Source organism: Osmerus eperlanus, chromosome 18 (genome assembly GCF_963692335.1).
Source record: "Osmerus eperlanus chromosome 18, fOsmEpe2.1, whole genome shotgun sequence".
Taxonomy (NCBI): domain Eukaryota; kingdom Metazoa; phylum Chordata; class Actinopteri; order Osmeriformes; family Osmeridae; genus Osmerus; species Osmerus eperlanus.
Genome location: NC_085035.1, coordinates 6,309,447 through 6,327,664, shown reverse-complemented (window position 1 = coordinate 6,327,664; position 18,218 = coordinate 6,309,447). Strand labels below are relative to the sequence as shown.

General features: G+C 42.8%; 1 protein-coding gene across 2 annotated transcripts in view; it reads left to right on the top strand.

Moving 5' to 3' along the window:
* mapkap1 (MAPK associated protein 1) overlaps positions 1–18,218 on the top strand; it is a 39,964-nt gene that overhangs the window by 8,736 nt on the left and 13,010 nt on the right. For both annotated transcript variants that reach the window (XM_062484066.1, XM_062484067.1), the window contains exons 4-8: positions 3,332–3,504; positions 5,886–6,062; positions 9,412–9,521; positions 17,208–17,315; positions 17,685–17,825. In XM_062484066.1, the coding sequence (XP_062340050.1) occupies positions 3,332–3,504; positions 5,886–6,062; positions 9,412–9,521; positions 17,208–17,315; positions 17,685–17,825 (709 nt within the window). The remainder of the gene's footprint in view (positions 1–3,331; positions 3,505–5,885; positions 6,063–9,411; positions 9,522–17,207; positions 17,316–17,684; positions 17,826–18,218) is intronic.

Sequence of the window (18,218 nt, the reverse complement as noted above, 5' to 3'; positions counted from 1 at the left end):
CAGCCAAATGCTTCAGAACTCATAGGACGGCGCTTCACAGTGCAGATGGACAATGACCCGAAGCATGCTGCGAAAGCAACCAAAGAGTTTTTTAAGGCAAAGAAGTGGAATGTTCTGCAATGGCCAAGTCAATCACCTGACCTAAATCCAATTGAGCATGCATTTCACTTGCTAAAGACAAAACTGAAGGGAAAATGCCCCAAGAACAAGCAGGAACTGAAGACAGTTGCAGTAGAGGCCTGGCAGAGCATCACCAGGGACGAAACCCAGCGTCTGGTGATGTCTATGGGTTCCAGACTTCAGGCTGTCATTGACTGCAAAGGATTTGCAACCAAGTATTAAAAGTGACAATTAGATTTATGATTATGTTAGTTTGTCCAATTATTTTTGGTCCCTTAAAAAGGGGGGGGGCACATATAAAATGTGTTGTAATTCCTACACCGTTCACCTGATTTGGATGTAAATACCCTGAAATTAAAGCTGAAAGTCTGCACTTAAAGCACATCTTTGTTTCATTGTTTCATTTCAAATCCATTGTGGTGGTATACAGAGCCAAAATGATGAAAATTGTGTCAATGTCCAAATATTTATGGACCTAACTGTGTCAGTTATCTTTTCTATTTGTCACGTATCTACCACCTGCCAGTTTTCTTTTTACGCCTATTATAAATAAACAAGTGTTTATAACAATGATGCCTCAGACAGGATGACGTTAGCTCCTGAAGAGATGCTTCTCCTAGCGAGCGACAGCACCATAAAAGGAGGAGACCTGTTTGGACATTTTTAAATCACGCTGCTACCATTGTCTGACATCAAGCTGTGCCCAATACAGTTTATTACCTGCCCAGCAGTATCCAGAAAAGCAACAACAGAAATGATAGAAAGCATGACTTAAACGTCAAGCTAGTATGAAAAAAAAGACAAACTGCATCTGGTAAAAATTTTCATAAATGAAAACAAGCACTCATTTCTAGCACCACTTAAATGGTGCTAGAAATGATTTGACTTAGGCTTATTACAATTCTTTCTTTAGTACTGTTGGTAATTAAGGTGAGTGCACTTCACAACATTTGTTAGTTCGCCAGTTAAGAACTTTGTCAACATAATATAATGCATATTTTATTCTTTATTTTCCTTGTCGCATTCGTTTGTTTTTTTAGTAACATAATATATGATGGTATTTTCGCTTCAGTGAGTTGAAATATACCATTGATAATGAATGTCTATCTCTTTTTATAAGACGAGAATACTACAAACCAGAGGCTGGAGGGTAACCAGGGTAACTGCTTAGCTATTATGTTTTTGTGTGTCATGTAATGAAGTGCTTCATCAAAACCGGGGTCAGGGAATGAAAGGTGGTGCCGTCTACGCGTTTAGCAGATAGCTGGTGGTGCAGTTGTGCCACGATCACAATGCAGATGACGCAAGGTTTTCTCTCACAGCTGCCCCGTGGCCACTGGAGCCTCCTAAAACATCTGGGTCCCTTTTGATGGGAAAAAATAGTGTTTTTGGGTCCAAATTACTTTATAATTTGGCGCTCTCAGTCAGTCGAAACGCTTGATGCTTCATTATTCACGGGTCAGTGGGAAAGTGCCTGCAACTCAGGCTTTCTGGCATGATTAAAAAACAATAAATGCGCCATTTAAGAAATTGCCGCTGTCAACGAGAAGCACAATGCGTGCATAAAACCCATTATGTGAAGATGCTAATGAAAGGCCTAAAAAAATATGTATTTTTTTTCCTTCTTACTAATTAAATAAATAAATGGTCACATTTATTGAATGCAACTCATCTCAGAAGAAAGGCCATTTCTCCATACATAATAATGTAGTGTAGCCTTTTTTCCCACTGAATACATCATGTATTGCATTATCAGAGCTGATCTCTATCTCTAGCTTAATGCAGCACCATCATGTTTGAAAATGAGACAAGTGATCATTGCAAAACTCTGATTTCAGCAGTATCAGTTTTCTGCACGTTGTCCAATTATTAGTTCTACGAGCACCTGATTTAAGACAAGTATGCCAACATTTAGATTCAGGTTTCAAAATGCAGATCTGCAACTATGAACCCCAAATTCTGATCACGAATCATTCATGAATAATGACGTACATGTTATCGATGATTGTTGCAACCGTCTTCCCACAACGGGATGAAAACAGAAAAACCTCCAGCACAAATTATTTTTACATTTTGTATTTTACATTCTTGACTCCCCAGTGAGGAAAAGATAACCCCTTTTTGTATTTGTTCTCGGCTTCTTCCTCCTTCCCTCCATCCTTCCTCAGAACTGGGCGACAAAAATCTCCCGGGGTCAAATTAATTTCCAGGCCTCAGCTTATTGAACCGTGCTGCCACCATGTATTACATTCAGCCCTGGGTCCTCCTCACACCTTGGCCCCGGAAAGTTCTACCTGTTCTCGGCATCGCAAATAGCCTCCTCTTTCATTTTCTGACAGGTGTTGTGTTTTACCTTGTAGATTTGTCATTGTACATCATTTTATTCGGGACGGCAGACCCATTTCCTTTTGCTTCATCTGATTGATATCACGTATTTTTCTTTTTACATTGGGGTCATGAACCATTTTTTGGTTACCTGGTTCATATCAGAAAAACTAAATTAATGCTGACATTTCTTAATGTTCCTCAAATAAAGAATCTATTGAAGTCATACAATGAAGGCACAAATTTGTAAAAAAAAAATATATATATATATATTTTCTGTCTGTCTAATGTATTTTTTTGGTACTTCCTTGAGACAGGATGAGGTTTGAGGGAGTAGGACAGACGAAATAATACGCACTAAATTACCGTTTTAATATAGCCTTGCCACTGTGTTGATATGACTTGGACCTCAGAGCAAACCTCCCTCATCTCCACCTCTATCTCTGTTTACGTGGTGATACCTGCCAGAAGTTGCCAAGTCGCCCCACTTTGGCGTCCCTCCTTTTCATCGCGGGGATAAATGAACACCGAACGAACGAGCACATGGTGTCACGCCCTCTTGGAGCGATAAACACACACAGCGGACATGTTGTCATTAGAAGGTGGCATGTAAAGCGGCCAGCGTTGATGGCATATAATTTAAGCTTCTTCCCTCATCTTACAAAGACCTCTCCCACGTTATTGTTGTTTGAGGACCTCGCCACTAGTAATTATTTAAAGCAACTTAATCACAGGCAGTTGGCTATTTATTAATTTCTTTTTTTTACAGAAAGTAAAGAATCTCTTGCACCCAGAAAGGATGAAAGAGAAAAGATGCAATACTTTGCTATAGTGCTCAGATGAGTATGTTCTCTGAAGTTTTCCTTCATTTCCTTGTTTCAATTAGGGCCACATAGGTACAACCGCAACCAAAAAGATTGACGTCTACCTCTCGATGCAGTCGGCCCAGGAGAAACTGCATCCCATGATGGTGGTGACCATCGCCAATGCCCGTGTCCACGACCTTATCGGCCTCATCTGCTGGCAGTACACCAGTGAGGGACGGGAGCCCAAACTCAAGTAAGCTCACACACACACGTATGCAGCAGCTTGCACACAAACCCACATTTCCAAACACCTTCACACACAAACAAATCATTCCACGACATTGCTTAACGACTAGGTCACAAACATCCAACAGCAAAACCATACAATCGCCTTTATCTTAGGAATCTGTTAAAACTGCTACAGTATCTAGTTGGAGTTTAGCAGTATAGCAACATCTCTATTTCCAGCTTGTTATCTTTCCAGTTCAGTTTATTCTCCTGCTTTGATGCCTCTCCTCCGACCACACATGCCAGCTTTAGCGGCTCTTACTCCCTCCTTTGTTGGTTTTATATCACCTCTGTGAATAAGTCTCCACGGGTCTCCCTCCCAACAGTGCAAGAATGTACCTCCCGGGTCCGTGGCATCACAACAAGGATTTATTACACGGGGCCCACTGAAAAGTGGATAACAGTAGTTCTAGACGAGAAAGAGGAAAAAAGAATGGAAGGGAGAGAGCGAAGGCAAAAGTGGGGGGAAGGTCTTTTTAAAACAACAACCAAACAACCAGTACACAGTGGACAGTTGTTGGGAGGTTGAGGTGGGACATGAGTGGCATAGCAATGAGGAACCCGAGTCGCCCCAGGAGGGTATTGCCACACAGCCGAATGAGAGGTAGAGGATGAGTGGAGGGCACGCGATCATCTCCCCTCCCGTCAGTGTAAATGATGCGACCTTTGACACCAGTGCATGCACCCCTCGCACACACACACCAAAGTCTGCACGCACACACACACGCACCTCCCCAGAGAATGCCTGGGACCACAGTAATAGTCACCAGATGAATGCAACCTAAATGTAAATTGGACAGAAATCTGCAGTCCTGTAGTGTTTAGAATGTGGGCCTATGAAAGTGGTGCATTTGCAGAAATATCTGTTTATATAAATTAATATGATTTACTTAGTAGTGCACACATGGTTTTTTTCTCAGTACTTTTTGGTCTTCACCATGTGGCTTTGGGGAGGCTTTTTTCAGAGGAAGAGGTTTTCCGCCTTTTTCCAAATGAGGGAACTTCTTCGGACAATGTGTTGTTCTACAGAGGATGAGCGAAAGTGAAGGATGCAGGAAGAGGAGAGGAAGGAGAGACAGACGAGAGAGAGATGGGGATAATTGTGTCTCAGCACTAGGGGAAGAGGGGGGGGGGGGGCAGTGTCGGACGGTTTGTGATTTCCCTCAGCTCTCGGGGCTCTCTGTCTATCTCTCTGTGTCTGTCTGTCTCTGTGTCTGTCTGTCTGTCTCTCTCTCCCCCTCCCTGTACTGAAGGGCACAGTAGCAGCACAAGAGCTGACAGGCTGGCTGACAGGATGTCTTTACCACTAGGGCCAGCAGCACAAGATTGTGTCAGGGAAAATAAGGAACGCACACACGCATGCACACACAGCTGCCTAACTCTGGGGTATCCCCTGAAATTTCAGCAAGACCTCGATCTGAACTGAATAATGTGCAGGGAACATGGGGACGAGATACATTGTAAATTTATTCTATCAAATATGAACAGAATATATAGTCAGTTGCAGGCTAAGTAGCAGGCTTGGTGTATATGATATAAAAAAAATGCCCGAAGACAATCTCTTAACCCAACAAAAATGTTTAACTAAGTAAGCTTCCATCTGTTACTTTGTTTTTGTTTTGTTAACAATTTAATAGCTTTTGAAAGCACATTTCTCATCCGCAGAATGGAGAACGTTTTCAAACTGAGCAACCAAACTGAAAGGGATCGAAAGAGGGCCTCCATTGGAGCTTCCATAATATCGTCTCTCCTCACAGCCACCCACCATCATTCTAGCTGCTAACATTCCTGAACCCCGATATGCCCTTTTTACCCAGTGCAGCGAAACAAGCTTCTCACTGTTGTCTCCCTTTTTTAATTACCCCCGTCTCGTAATTACCCAGAAGCGTAAATCGTGTCGATGTTTGTTTTGTTTGATGTCTCCTTGTTGTTGCGGTCCCAAAAGCTGTGGAACAGTGGCAGGGGCCCCTCTGGGATTTTCATGAAAAAAAGAACCGGGAAAGGGGCCAAAGCGAAAGAGGGGCTTTGGTTCGGATGAGGAGAAGAGAGAATGGGGTGTCTCTTTTTTTGTTTTGGTTGTGTGTTTAAAAGGGTTGCGATTGGCTATGGAAACATGAACTCATACACAGGGTTAGTGTGTGAGTTAATACGCTGCGATTGTCCATTTTTGCTGCATGTGTACACACGTGTAAATATTAGCGCACACACACGTGCACACACCCATAACAATTGAAATGTTCGGGGGCCCCCTGAACCTCCTTTCACTTTTCTGTTGACTGTCACACTGTCAGCAGATGGACTCGTTACTTATCGACACATCCCTCCGTCTCTCTCCCTCTTCCACAGCGAGAACGTGAACTTGTACTGCCTCCACATCGCCGAGGACGACGGCGAGGTGGACACAGACTTCCCCCCTCTGGACTCCAACGAGCCCATCCACAAGTTTGGCTTCAGCACCCTGGCCTTGGTGGAGAAGTACTCCTCTCCCGGCCTGGCTGCCAAGCAATCTCTCTTTGTACGAATGTAAGTATTCACCCACACATCACACACACACTATTCCCAACAGGCTTTAGAAGCTGTGTCCACTCCATTGAAAAATGCATGTAGGTGCCCAGTAGGCTTACAGTAAAACACGTACACGCCCTGTTTTCCGAGCTGTATTCACTCCAGTTACATCAGTGGATCCCTGTAGATTTGTGATGTAGAAAATACGGTACACCTACTGTTGGTGGTACTGGGTATAAGTATTAGAAGTAATCTAGAGACTGGAAAGGATTTATCTGGTGATGGTAGAAGCCAGCCGTGTCAGTTCATTAGTTAAGGGACTTTTACTTTGAAAAGTTATGCCACTGTCATAGTCATTTCTGTACATGCTAATGTACAGCCAATGTGATTGCCACTGAGTAATTGTTATTCAAGGGACGCAACATCCAAAAACAGTGTCAGAAGCTTTAAAAACAAAGGAAAAGAGAGGTTATACTCAATGCATTTGAGTTCTTGGAGCCTAGAATGCATTGCCCACACATCCGAACAGCAGATGTGGCCTCCATGTTGGACAATGGCACAAAATCAAATATCTTAGCCAGACAGGTTACATTAAACATTTAATGTCTAGATTCCAATTATTTTTGCATGAAAACGTATGGCGTTGCAGAGCTCTTGATGAAAACGTTGCCACTGGGCGTAGGTATTATTTTCACAACACTGTGTCAAACAATTTGTAAGCAGTGGCCAAATAAAAGGCATTCCCCATCTGATAACCAATACATAACGACAGTCTGATTAAACGAGCAATCAGATTCTGATTATGCATTTCCTCCGGGTCGCAATTACAGGACCGTTTTCAATTTCAAAGCCCTAATGCGTTCAATGTCCACTTCTCCTCCAAGGCTTATTTTGTTAACAAAAGGCATACAGTTGTATGTAAAGGCCCAAGAATGCTGAAGAAGTTGCCAGTAGTGTGTGGGATAGAAATAAATGAATGCAGACCCAATGAGAAATGTCTGTCGGCAATGGTGAATTCAGGAAGACAAAATATCCTACCAACTCCGCCGGTTACTCCCTCTTTCTGTCCTGCTCCCAAGCTTTTCACGAATGTTCATCATGGTATTGGCAAGGATTCAATCCCAGATGTCAGTTGTGAGTTGATGTGTATGCTGGATTAGGGTTGGAATGATACCGTCTGGGCACACATTTCTTCCCCTCCTCCCTGAGACGGTTTTTGTTTATTATTTTCATTTGATATATCGCTAGCTAATAAACAAAAGTGAAACGGAGATATGGCTGAGTATAGAGAACCGTAAATTGTACATTCACACGCTTGACTTGTATCAACGTTTGAGTCAGTGTTTGTGGCTTATCCATCTGCTCAAGTCCAGAAATTTCTACACCACAGCCCAAGTTCGTTTTCCGCTGTAATTCTTTTGATGCTCATGGGAGGACAAGTGCTCTTTTAGCTGTCTCAAATGACCTGCAGAAACATGAAATGTTGTGGAAGGCAGGGCTTGGTCGAGACTCTACCCCGTGTTCTATTCGATTGCCTACAATTGTAAATCAACAAGTGCAGCCTGTCCTCAAACTCCTTAAAATGGTTGCAAAGATAAACAGTAGAAAAAATGGGTGCGATAAATGTGTGTATAAACCAAGTGCATACAGTAGATATCGATTCATCGAAATATCTGAATGTGGCTGATTTCAAAAGGTACCGGTACAGTTTTGTTCCGTTTCTCAATTCCAGTTATTCAGCTGTATGTTCCCTGACGTGCCCAGGGACTAGACTCTAATGAGCTTGTTGTGTTAATTTGTTTGAGAGAGCTTTTTAAGAAGCTCCTTTTCATTTTAATTGCTAATCGGGTTTGGAGAGACTTTCTTTGCCAGAGAGCTGTTGGCACACATCGAAAGCTGAGACAGTGTGTGTGTGTGTGTGTTACAGCGCAGTGTACACGTGCTTAGGTTCATCTTTGCGGTTTGTGCACTTCATTGGGTGTACGTGCAAGAGAGAAAGGGAAAAGCCTGTGTGTGTTTTAATGTGTGTAAATATGCACAAACTTGCTTGTGTGTGTGTGAGTGTGTCTATAATAGCCTGATTCACCGAGTCCCCTCAGTTCCACTTTGCAGACATGCACTACAGTAAATTACCATTTGGCCTGGGCCCAAAACGGCTGGTGTTTAACCACTGATTCCCCCATAGGCCCTCTAAAGTGCTCTGTCGGGTGGCTGGGCTAAGCTAGACTAGGCTAGCTCCTCTCTGCATTGAGCTAACTGCTGTGGAGCTTAATGGCACATTTTAGTTCCAGAGAAACTTCTGGCTTATCCACTCACTCCCTCTGCAGTCTGCCATTCGTGTATCGCAGGCTAAACTAAGGCTGACAAGGTGTGGCACATGGCTTGACGGTAGACAATGACCATTGATGGCAAACGTTTCAGTCATTGGATACGGCCCTTTTTAACGTGATTTCTGAGGTAATATAAAGTAATATGGAGTCAGTGCTTCACTTCCCCCAAACATGCAGGACCACTTGAACCAGCTGCCCTCATAAAAGGGTGACCAAAATTTAAAAAAAGAGAGAGAGATCTTGTTAACATGGGCCTCCAGTGACATGTCAATAGCCATCTGCCCCCCCCCATCCAAATGAGAGGAAAGAAATGGTGATGAAAAGAAAGTAAAAGGAAGGAGAGCTGGATGGAGGGACTGGCGGGTTTTCCTCAAGGCTGGTCAGTGGTAGCGGTCTTTTTCGGTCACACAACCAAAGCCAATGTGATGGCTTGGCACTGATGCTGTCAGATTAGCTCAACCTTTCATGGGGAGTAAGGCCTGAAAATAGAAGTGGATGTTCGAGTCCTGACTGAAACATGGACGACTGGAATGTTTTCTCCCTGGTTTCTGGCCTGGGGTTGTTTTGTTTAGTTTGTTTGTTTGTTTGTTTTAGGTGTGTTGCTGAAGTGTTGAAATTAGTTTATTTCACACAAATGCTTTGGGAATATATTTTTTTAAGAATAGCCTGAATCAAATGTCCATTGCAGTGTGGAATTATAACTCAAATATATACCCACAATTGACGGAAATAAAAATTTATCTCTTAAGTACGTAATGGAGTACACTTTAGGACAAGTACAACAAGAGCTTTCTTCTGCAAAGAAAATTACTTTTATCAGCCAACTCTAACAACACTTTTAAATGGCTCCCCCTCTTTTGAAAGTGGCCAAAGCGATGTCACAATAGTAGATAATACTTGTGTGTCCAGTGGACGTTTATATCAATGTTTTACAAGCTTTAGGATAGCAAAATAAATGTTATTATTTTAGGAATATTGTTATTGTCCCCCCCCCGTCCCCACCACACATTCATACCATCTCTCTCCTCTCCCTCCAGAAATGCTGCTCATGGCTTTTCCCTCATCCCAGTGGACAGCCTGAAGGTGACCATGAAGGAGATCCTGCAGAAAGCGCTCAAGAAGAGGAAAGGCTCACAGAAAGGTTCAGGTAGGAATACTTACAGAAGAGTATAAAACACTTTAAAATACCCACACAGTGTAAGCACTGGACAACAAAAATATTAAAGTAAAGCTACATGTTCCCCTTTTTTTTTCTTTTTTACATCCTCTTTTTCAAGTATTTTATGTGACTTTGCACACAAAATACACACACAATGCACCTCCGCCACACACCCTATTGACTCGGGATAGCGGGAAGCCATCATGGTACAATCTGTGATAGCGCGCTGCCATACGCGGTTTAATTTGTCACGCCTGGATCACCGTGGGATCAGATAACGCTCAGAGGTTTTAATACAAAAGTCGGACGTAACGGATAGAGTCTTGCCAGGACATTGATGAACGTACGGGGAGGGGGCCTCCTCCCCCAATACACACACACACAACCCTCCCCAATCCAAGAGATAAGGGCCTGAAAGAGATCATGTCTTTGGTAGCGACGGGCCAGGCCCCATAGCAGAGAGAAGAAAACAACTCACAGGAATTACAAGAACTTAGGAAACCAATGATCCGAAGAGAACATCATGAAATATGTGTGATTGAGATGAGATGAGGTGGTGGTGGGGGGGGGGGCAGAATGCAGGTCTTTTGTGTCCACCATCGTTGGTGATTGTGATGGTTCCCTCAGAAGCAGGACTAGGGAGCTGCGTTCTCTGTATGTTTGTGATTGCTTAATGCGTCGGTCCCCCAGGCCTTGTGGATGTATGGTTTGTCAAACAGTAAAGCTGTTTACGGGAAAGCGATCCCTTTCTGGCCATCCAACCAGCTCCTGCAAGCTCTACTGTGAGACCTGGAGAATGGTCCAGGAGGGCAGTTTTGTTTTACAAGATGACAAGAACTTGAATGAATTGTATTGTTGTAATAATACAAACATTGTTTTCTGTTCTTCTTCTGAAAATCAGAAGGGAAGAAAGTTTCTCGTAAAATGCAAGTGCTTTTCCAGTTTGCAGAAGTTCAGGGAGAAGTTTCTGTTTGAAAGTTCTGTCCAAATGCAATTGATTCTAAAAGCATTCTTTAGGAATTTCCTTGCATGTACGCCCTCCGGCTACCAAAAGTACAGTTCCATTTAACAACATGAAATTTGAATGAAGCTGTTGTAGTTGAGGCATGCTTACTAAGTGAGGTGAATCTGACGATTTTCTCCACTCTCTGCATCTAGTTTATAATTCCTGGGTTTTGTAAAGTAGTATGTTCTGCAGTGTTTGCTGGTCTATGCTCTGGAACTGGACTGTTCCAGAGATAATGAGTAGATGAGTACAAGCTAAGCTGTTCAGTTTCTCTTGGGCATTGATTTAATCATGTTTTAAGGTATTATGTTGACTTGTCTAATGCTGGATAGGCATTCTTTTGGCACGACTACCACTTCTTCTTTGAAGCTTTGGTGGAAATTGAGCCAACCCACAAGTCCGCAAACACATATAGACTTGTTATTTAAATGTATTTACAAAAATGAAATGACTATGACTGAATTAAATAATTATAGACTGGTGTCAAGCGATATTATTATGCTTGCACCTCTTTTTTTTGCCCAGACATGAGCTCGCTTTTCCATTCAGTGATGGACGAGGCAGTGTGAGGCAGGCGAGGATTGCTGCTGCAATGATTGTGCTGGCTTTCCTTCTTTTAAAGAAAGGAGAATGGAGGATGACTGACTCAGTGGGTATAAAGAGAAACAGATGTGATGGAACAGACATTATGAACAACCAACCAGTTTGTGCTGTCAAGATTTCACTAGCTTTACCCCTTTTTTTCCTATTTTTTACGCCTTTGTTTCACTTTTTGCTTCAATCTGTGTCAAGTCACATGGGAGAATAGTTCCTGGGGATCCAAAAGAAGCCCTTGAATGAAACTAAAACCATGCCCAACCGCTTACTAAAATTGGTTTAATGGGAGAAAATATTATTCTAAAGCCACAGTCTTGCCATCATTTGAGTTACACACATGCACACAATAACACACTCTTAATTATGTAATTCGTCAAAGCGTTCCCAATTGCTCATTTGACAAAGCAAAAACAAAATTGGACCACTTTCATCCCTAAAAAGCCCCTGTAGTGTAGGCCAGGGATAAATGCATTGAGAAAAGTCTCCAAATATCCTGAGGTAAAATACCTTACCAGTTACGACCATCTTCTGCAGCAGGGGACCTCTCAACACATATTGAAGTGGGTCTATTATCCATTTTTGGTTGTCGGATTTCACCTTTATTGTCTTCAATGGGTCACTTTTAACCCTCATTTCCCCCCTGTGCATAGAGGACCAGGCAAACCTCTGGTTCTATGAATTGAGTAGGTCAGGTGACAGCAGGAGCACCATGGATACCCACAGACAATTTCTGAATGAGTTTCATGGTTAGTGTATTTTGCTGTAGCCTCGCAAGCTTTTCAGCCGAGATGTTTTCCTACTTCTAGGTAATGTGACACTGACCATATAATGTGCCTGCGATTAACAATAATGATGGATAATGTTTGGAATAACAGTGAGCTCAACACACAAACGCCGCGCTTAAACCACGAGGATCTTGGCGAAGGCCACGCGTCAGGTCCTCTCTTTGTCCGCGTGTCTGTCTGATTCCATGTCCGTGTGCTGCCACACGGGGATATCCGAGTGCATTTGTATTTGTCTCGGTCTAAACTGACAACATGAAGGATTGAATGTTTGTGCGGAGTGCACAGCACTTGGCTGTGTCTGACAGCTTTGTCTGGCATAACAGGTGTCATCTCAACCCGCTGCATGCTCTCCATGGTCTCATCCTTGTTTTAAAGGAGTCAGAGGAAAACGAATGGGATTCTCCTGGCATAGTAGTTGCTTGCAGATGTTACAGTTATACACACATACAGGACAAACACAGTCTTGGGTTGGATTATTCAAGGAGTTCAGCCTGCATATTTATGTTTTTGTAGTGATTTCTAGTGTAGAGATTCTTAATATATTATAGGCGTATTCTTTCTGTTTAGTTTGAACAGACAAACATCGAATAGCTTTCTATGTAAGGACAGCGGATAACATTTCTTAATCTTAACCGCAGGTTTTGTCTTGACTGTTAGTTTTCACTTTGCATGTAAGAATGAAATATGTTGAAATACTTGTTATAGAACTCACAATTTTACAATTATGATAAAATGTTATCAGCATTTATCACATTTAGATCAGTTCAGTGTCTTAAACAAACTAGGATAGATTTGTGAAAGAGTTTTTGTGACTGCTAAATATCTGGCCTTACTTTGTTATTTTTTCACATAATTGGGATATCCCCAAATCATCAACTGCAATAGTGATTGCTAATGGATTTTTCTTTTTAACTTTAGCAGAGTTATTTTAGATATCGTTATTTACTTGAGGGGCAGATTGAACAATTCTTATTGATTCTTATTGAAATGCTGAGGATTGAGTACAATCCTCAGCATTTACATTTTCAGTTTCTAGTTGGCCTTGTTTCATTAAGCTTGCCCTCACATGTCTACACTACACAGAAACCCCACCAAATCTTAAGAGTGAGAACCTCTGGGTTCAGTGAAGCATGTCACCCATGCCTGCCCTAGCATGGCTGGAGCTCAGGTGATGGGTTGGGATTTATTTCTATATCCATTGCAGGCCAAGACCTGAGTGATGGTGATTAGGTTGCGGCCCAGTGTCTGTGGAAAATTGGCCCAGTTGATAACCCCAAAACACCACCACCCCTCTGATTCTCTGAGTCGCACGCACGCACGTGCACACTTTAAAGTGAGGGCTACTCTCTCATTTACATTTAGATGAGTATTGATTATTTATTTACTCACTAGAGTGAGACTCCTTTCCAATCTTCTCTGTCTCTCTTTCAATCTCTTCCTCACTTTTCTTTTCACAATAAGAGTTCAAGGTCTCGCCATCTTGCTGTGGTTGAGTGACGATTCTTACCTCGCCAGTGAATTACTTTTAGAATGGGATCAATGTGCCTAGCTTGGTGCAAATACTACTGGTATTGGCAATTTTGGCTTTCATTGTCTGCCAAAGTGACATTTCTCCCCGAATCCTTTGTATCGTTCCATCTTTGTGTTTGTTTTTCTTCTGGCAGGAGCTTAGCATAAATATATGTTTGCTATCCTTCACTTATTGCATTAATCCCAGTTCTACCTCTACCCGCCTCTGTCGGTTGAGAGAACAGCAGCAATAAAATAAATCGATACAAACCCAAACATATTTCAGGGGAACGTCGCAATCAAGAGTCATACATCCAGACTGTGAACTTGAATATAGTCTTGCGGACATTTTATTTATGAAATTCATCTCTTTGCTTCTGCAAGGTGACACGACCTCTCTCTCCTTAAGGGCAAAATGCTTATCTCTGACAGACCCTCTTTTCCCTCCATGTGTTTATGATCGGATAGTTCCAGTCCATAAGAAATTTTCCAATCAATAATTCCCCCAAATATTTTTATAACGACAATAATGCATAATCCATAATACTGTGCACATTTTTATAATGTGTAAAGACAAACCAGAATGAATAGAACATAAGTGGATTTTTTTACGCTATGAAATATGACGTCTCAGAAGGTGTGTGTGTGTGTGTGTTTGTCTGGGGGGAGGGGGCGGGAGAGGGGGGTGGAATATAAAATGGCTTGGTCTGTGCCAGTAGATAAGGGGGTATTGAATGGGGCTTGTGCACATTATCGGGCAAACTGTGGTGACATTTGGAGAGGAGGTGATGGCTGGGCCTGGGACAACGCATGTGTTTGAACTGCAAATGAGGCCTGGCGCTTGGGGAGAGAGGCATGTGTGTTCTGCACAGTATTCGTTTTTTGGTGGGACATTTTGGTTGTTTGAGAGTTCGATGTGTTTATTTTAACGAGGCTTTCTTTTCCTTTTTGTTTTAGCATTTTTCATTGTGCATGCATAGTTTGCTTACTGCGTGTAGGCTAAATGTGTATATATGTTTTTTTTTATAAATTTGTATTTTATATATCAATATATAACACTTTTTTATAGTTTAATTGGAGCAAAATAACAGAACAGAACAGATAACAGATCGGTGGTAGTGCAGTCTTTCTATCAGTCTATATATATATATATATATGTGTGCTTGTGGTTGAGCACTGTCATTTGTATGCCGATGGGATATTGGGGTTAATGGCTCCCCCAAAGTACTGTTTCTCTCATGGCTCTTGTCATATTTGTTAATCCTCCATCTTCATAGATGCGTGTGTAAGACACCAACATGTATAGTACCATGTCCTGCCTCCTGGCAAGTTGAAGTCTAGTATTCCCAAATTGCAAAAAAATAGCAGCTGGTGGCTACTTAAACTTTGATTTAGTCAGAGGACTTTATTTGTTGTGTCCTACTTGTTTGAAGCCATATCTACTTTTTCAATGGCATTGGATAACTTACACCTGCTATGTGGCCTTCTGAAAGCACTCACTCACACTTTTACAATTTCTCACACACACACACACACACTGAAACACACACACGCTCACACAGCGTCCACTTCTCAGCATGTGGTTTTAGTCAGCAGGGCATAAATCTCTGAGGTCACGTCATGTCCTCTTTCCGAGGTGCACCCGCTCCGCCACGGATCTCTGCGGCAGGCAGGAATCTAAAAGGTCACTTTCTGTGTTCACCATTAGTCACACTCTTTCACCCCCCCCCCCCCCCCCCCTTCACTTCAGACTCGACATCTCAACAGTGACCCCTCAAGGTTTGCGGCCTTTCCAGAAGAGACAGAGAAATCTTACCACACGTGCATTGTCTCTTATCTTGTTCCCTAAAGAACTGGAGTTACTTTGCAAGTTTGGAGATTTAAGCACGAAGTCGCAACGTTTCAACCGCCGTCATGCGAGGAGTCCCGCTTTCGTGCATCCCGACCATGTTTGTTTCCCTTTCCATGAGGATGTCCTCAAGGGCTTTCAAAGAGGCATATTACTTTCCTCCCCGCAGATCGCTAGCTCGCCGCCGCCCGGCTGACATTTTCGAGACCCACGGTATTTGCGAAAGGGTAAATATTGCCCAAAGTCTTTGCCCTACTTTGACTGGCTTCTGTTGTATAGATTTATTTATTTTTCTTCCGTCCTCTTGTGTTGAAGAAAACAATACATGCTTTTCTTTCTTCGCACACATGCGTTGTTACGGGGTAGATTTTTAAGCCTTCTAATATAATATCACGACACTGCAGGGTGTTCTTACACAGTGCTACCAAGATATCTACCTTTCCTGTGCCATCGTTCAGACAGAACATATTGATTCAGATGGACAAGGTGGATTAAATTATACCTGGAGATATAATGCAATGTGCCTGGCCCACGTCCCCGGTTTACTTGTTAATCCAATCTCTATATGCCAGTGCTACTACTTAAAAAGACCTCTGGTTCATTTTTTATTTCCCAAGCAACAAGATCACATTGTCTACATATAAATTGATTTTGTTGTGAATAAAGTGCACAAGCTATCACTGACTAAGTGCATTTTTGGCTTCTCAGAAGGTCGAGAAACTGTAAGTTTCAATGAGCGATTGTATGTTTGCTCACACATAAAATTGGAATACAAAGTTTGGAAAAATACACGTGACAAATTAAATACATAAAGGATATATTTGTATGTGTCAACACCGTGTTTACATTTCGTCCTTAAAGTGAACTACCCAGATGTTTTTTCTTGCCCTTGTTGATGTAATATCATCAGGCTTTTAACTCGGCACTGTAGTACCTGTAGTGCCTTGAATTTGTCATTATGTAATTTCTAACCTCTGCCCTTGTATATGTCATAGAGTAATAGAAACCTTTGTACCTTTGCCAGCCCTCCCTCCCAACCCCTCCACTAACCTCTCCCCCAACCTCAAAGCATTACCGTAATAGAAAATCCTCCAATTCTTTTCCCTCAGCCCCCAGTACAGTACCATTTGGATGTTACCTCCATACAGTTTCACTTTATTCCGTTGTCGGTCCCCTTTCAGTGATATAATTGCATCTGGCTATCTCTCCTCCATGCCCCCAAAGAGGTCAGCCCAAACTGGGTCCCTCCCCATTACTGCAAGACTTCTGGTCGCGGGGAAAAGGAAAAGGTTGCGAATCTAATCGGGCTTTTCTAAATACGGCATAGCACCGTGACCTTGACATGCCTGAGGACTGAGATGAAAAGAGTCTCCGTGGTTGGAGTTGGGGGAGGGGGAGGGGGGGGGGGTGGGGGATGCAGTGAGAGTCTGAATGCAGCCCTTGTTTGGCTGGCATTGAAAGAGCAAGTAATGCACGGGACAGGGTTGAGAGAGAGAGGGGGAGAGAGGGGGAGAGAGGGGGAGAGAGGGGGAGAGAGGGGGAGAGAGGGGGAGAGAGGGGGAGAGAGGGGGAGAGAGGGAGGTGACCACTACGCCCTTGGTCTTGATAAGTGTGGTAGGAGCCAAAGAGTATTGTGTGTGGCAGCTAATTGTGGACATCCACTCTGTCAGCTATTGGAGGCTGCTTCACAAAAAATACATCGCCATTTCCTCGAGTGTGGGACATTTTCTGTACTGAACCTAACGCACAGGTGCGGAGCTTCGCAGTCTGTTCGGATGTGTTCTCTGTGGAAAGCATAAAAGCAATAGGTTAACAGGGACCGTACACATTCCTTAACAGTCCTGTAAAAATGCCCCAGTATGAGCCAGCAGTTTTGAGGACCCATCTTTGTCACTTGTCTCCATCTTACCCTCTTCCTTCTTCCTCAGGTCCCATGTACAGACTTGAGAGGCAGGCGGAACCCAACGTGGCAGTAGATCTGGACTGCACCCTAGAGAGCCAGAGCACCCTGGAGTTCTGCTTGGTCAGAGAAAACAGTGAGTATTTGCTTGGGTCAATACTGCTGGATACAGTCTGGTTGTATTTTATTGGACTATTTTTGGAGGACTTTAGGGCTCTGTATTTGGATATAATATTCTCCTGTGCTGAGCCACTATTTGGGGCACATTTCTGGCCTGTCGAAGGTACATAGGTCTTTTATTTTGCACCAGTTCAGTGACTTTACTAAAGGGTTTTTGATGTTGCCTCCCCATGTTACCAGACCTCTTCTTCATGGCACGATTGAGAAAGCGTAGAGATAGACATGCCAAAATGATTCACTATTAACACCATTCCATGCCTCTCTTATTTATCTCCTCCTCTCTCTCCTCTCTCTCTCTCCTCCCCCTCTCCTCCCCCTCTCCCAGGCTCCAGAGGAGAGGAGAGCTCAGAGGAGGATCCTCCCATCGACATCACCACGGTGCAGGACATGTTGAGCAGCCACCACTACAAGTCCTTCAAGATCAGTATGATCCACAAGCTGCGCTTCACCACCGACGTGCAGCTAGGTAAACAGAAATGCAAACACACATACACTCTCTACTCCCTAGGATTCAATCCATTGTTCCAAATATCAGAACCTTGTCACAAAAGGCATCAATTTCTGGTTCTACAAATAAAGATGGAAAAAGGAAAGAATGCAAACATCTCAAACAAAATCAATCACAAATGACTGATCAACAAAAACTATTAGAAGCAACTATTCAAAACAATGGAAACAAAGGTCCAACATCTGGGTATGTTAAAAGAAAAAGTTTTTTTTTTCAGTTTTTTCCGTTTCCGTTTTTTCCCAAATTGTATCTCTCCCCTCTCTCATGCTTTCTGTTTCCAATTAGTCAGGCAGGCCCTCGGCCCAGGTTAGGTTTCAGTCGGGGGAACACAAGCACGACCAGGGTATGAAA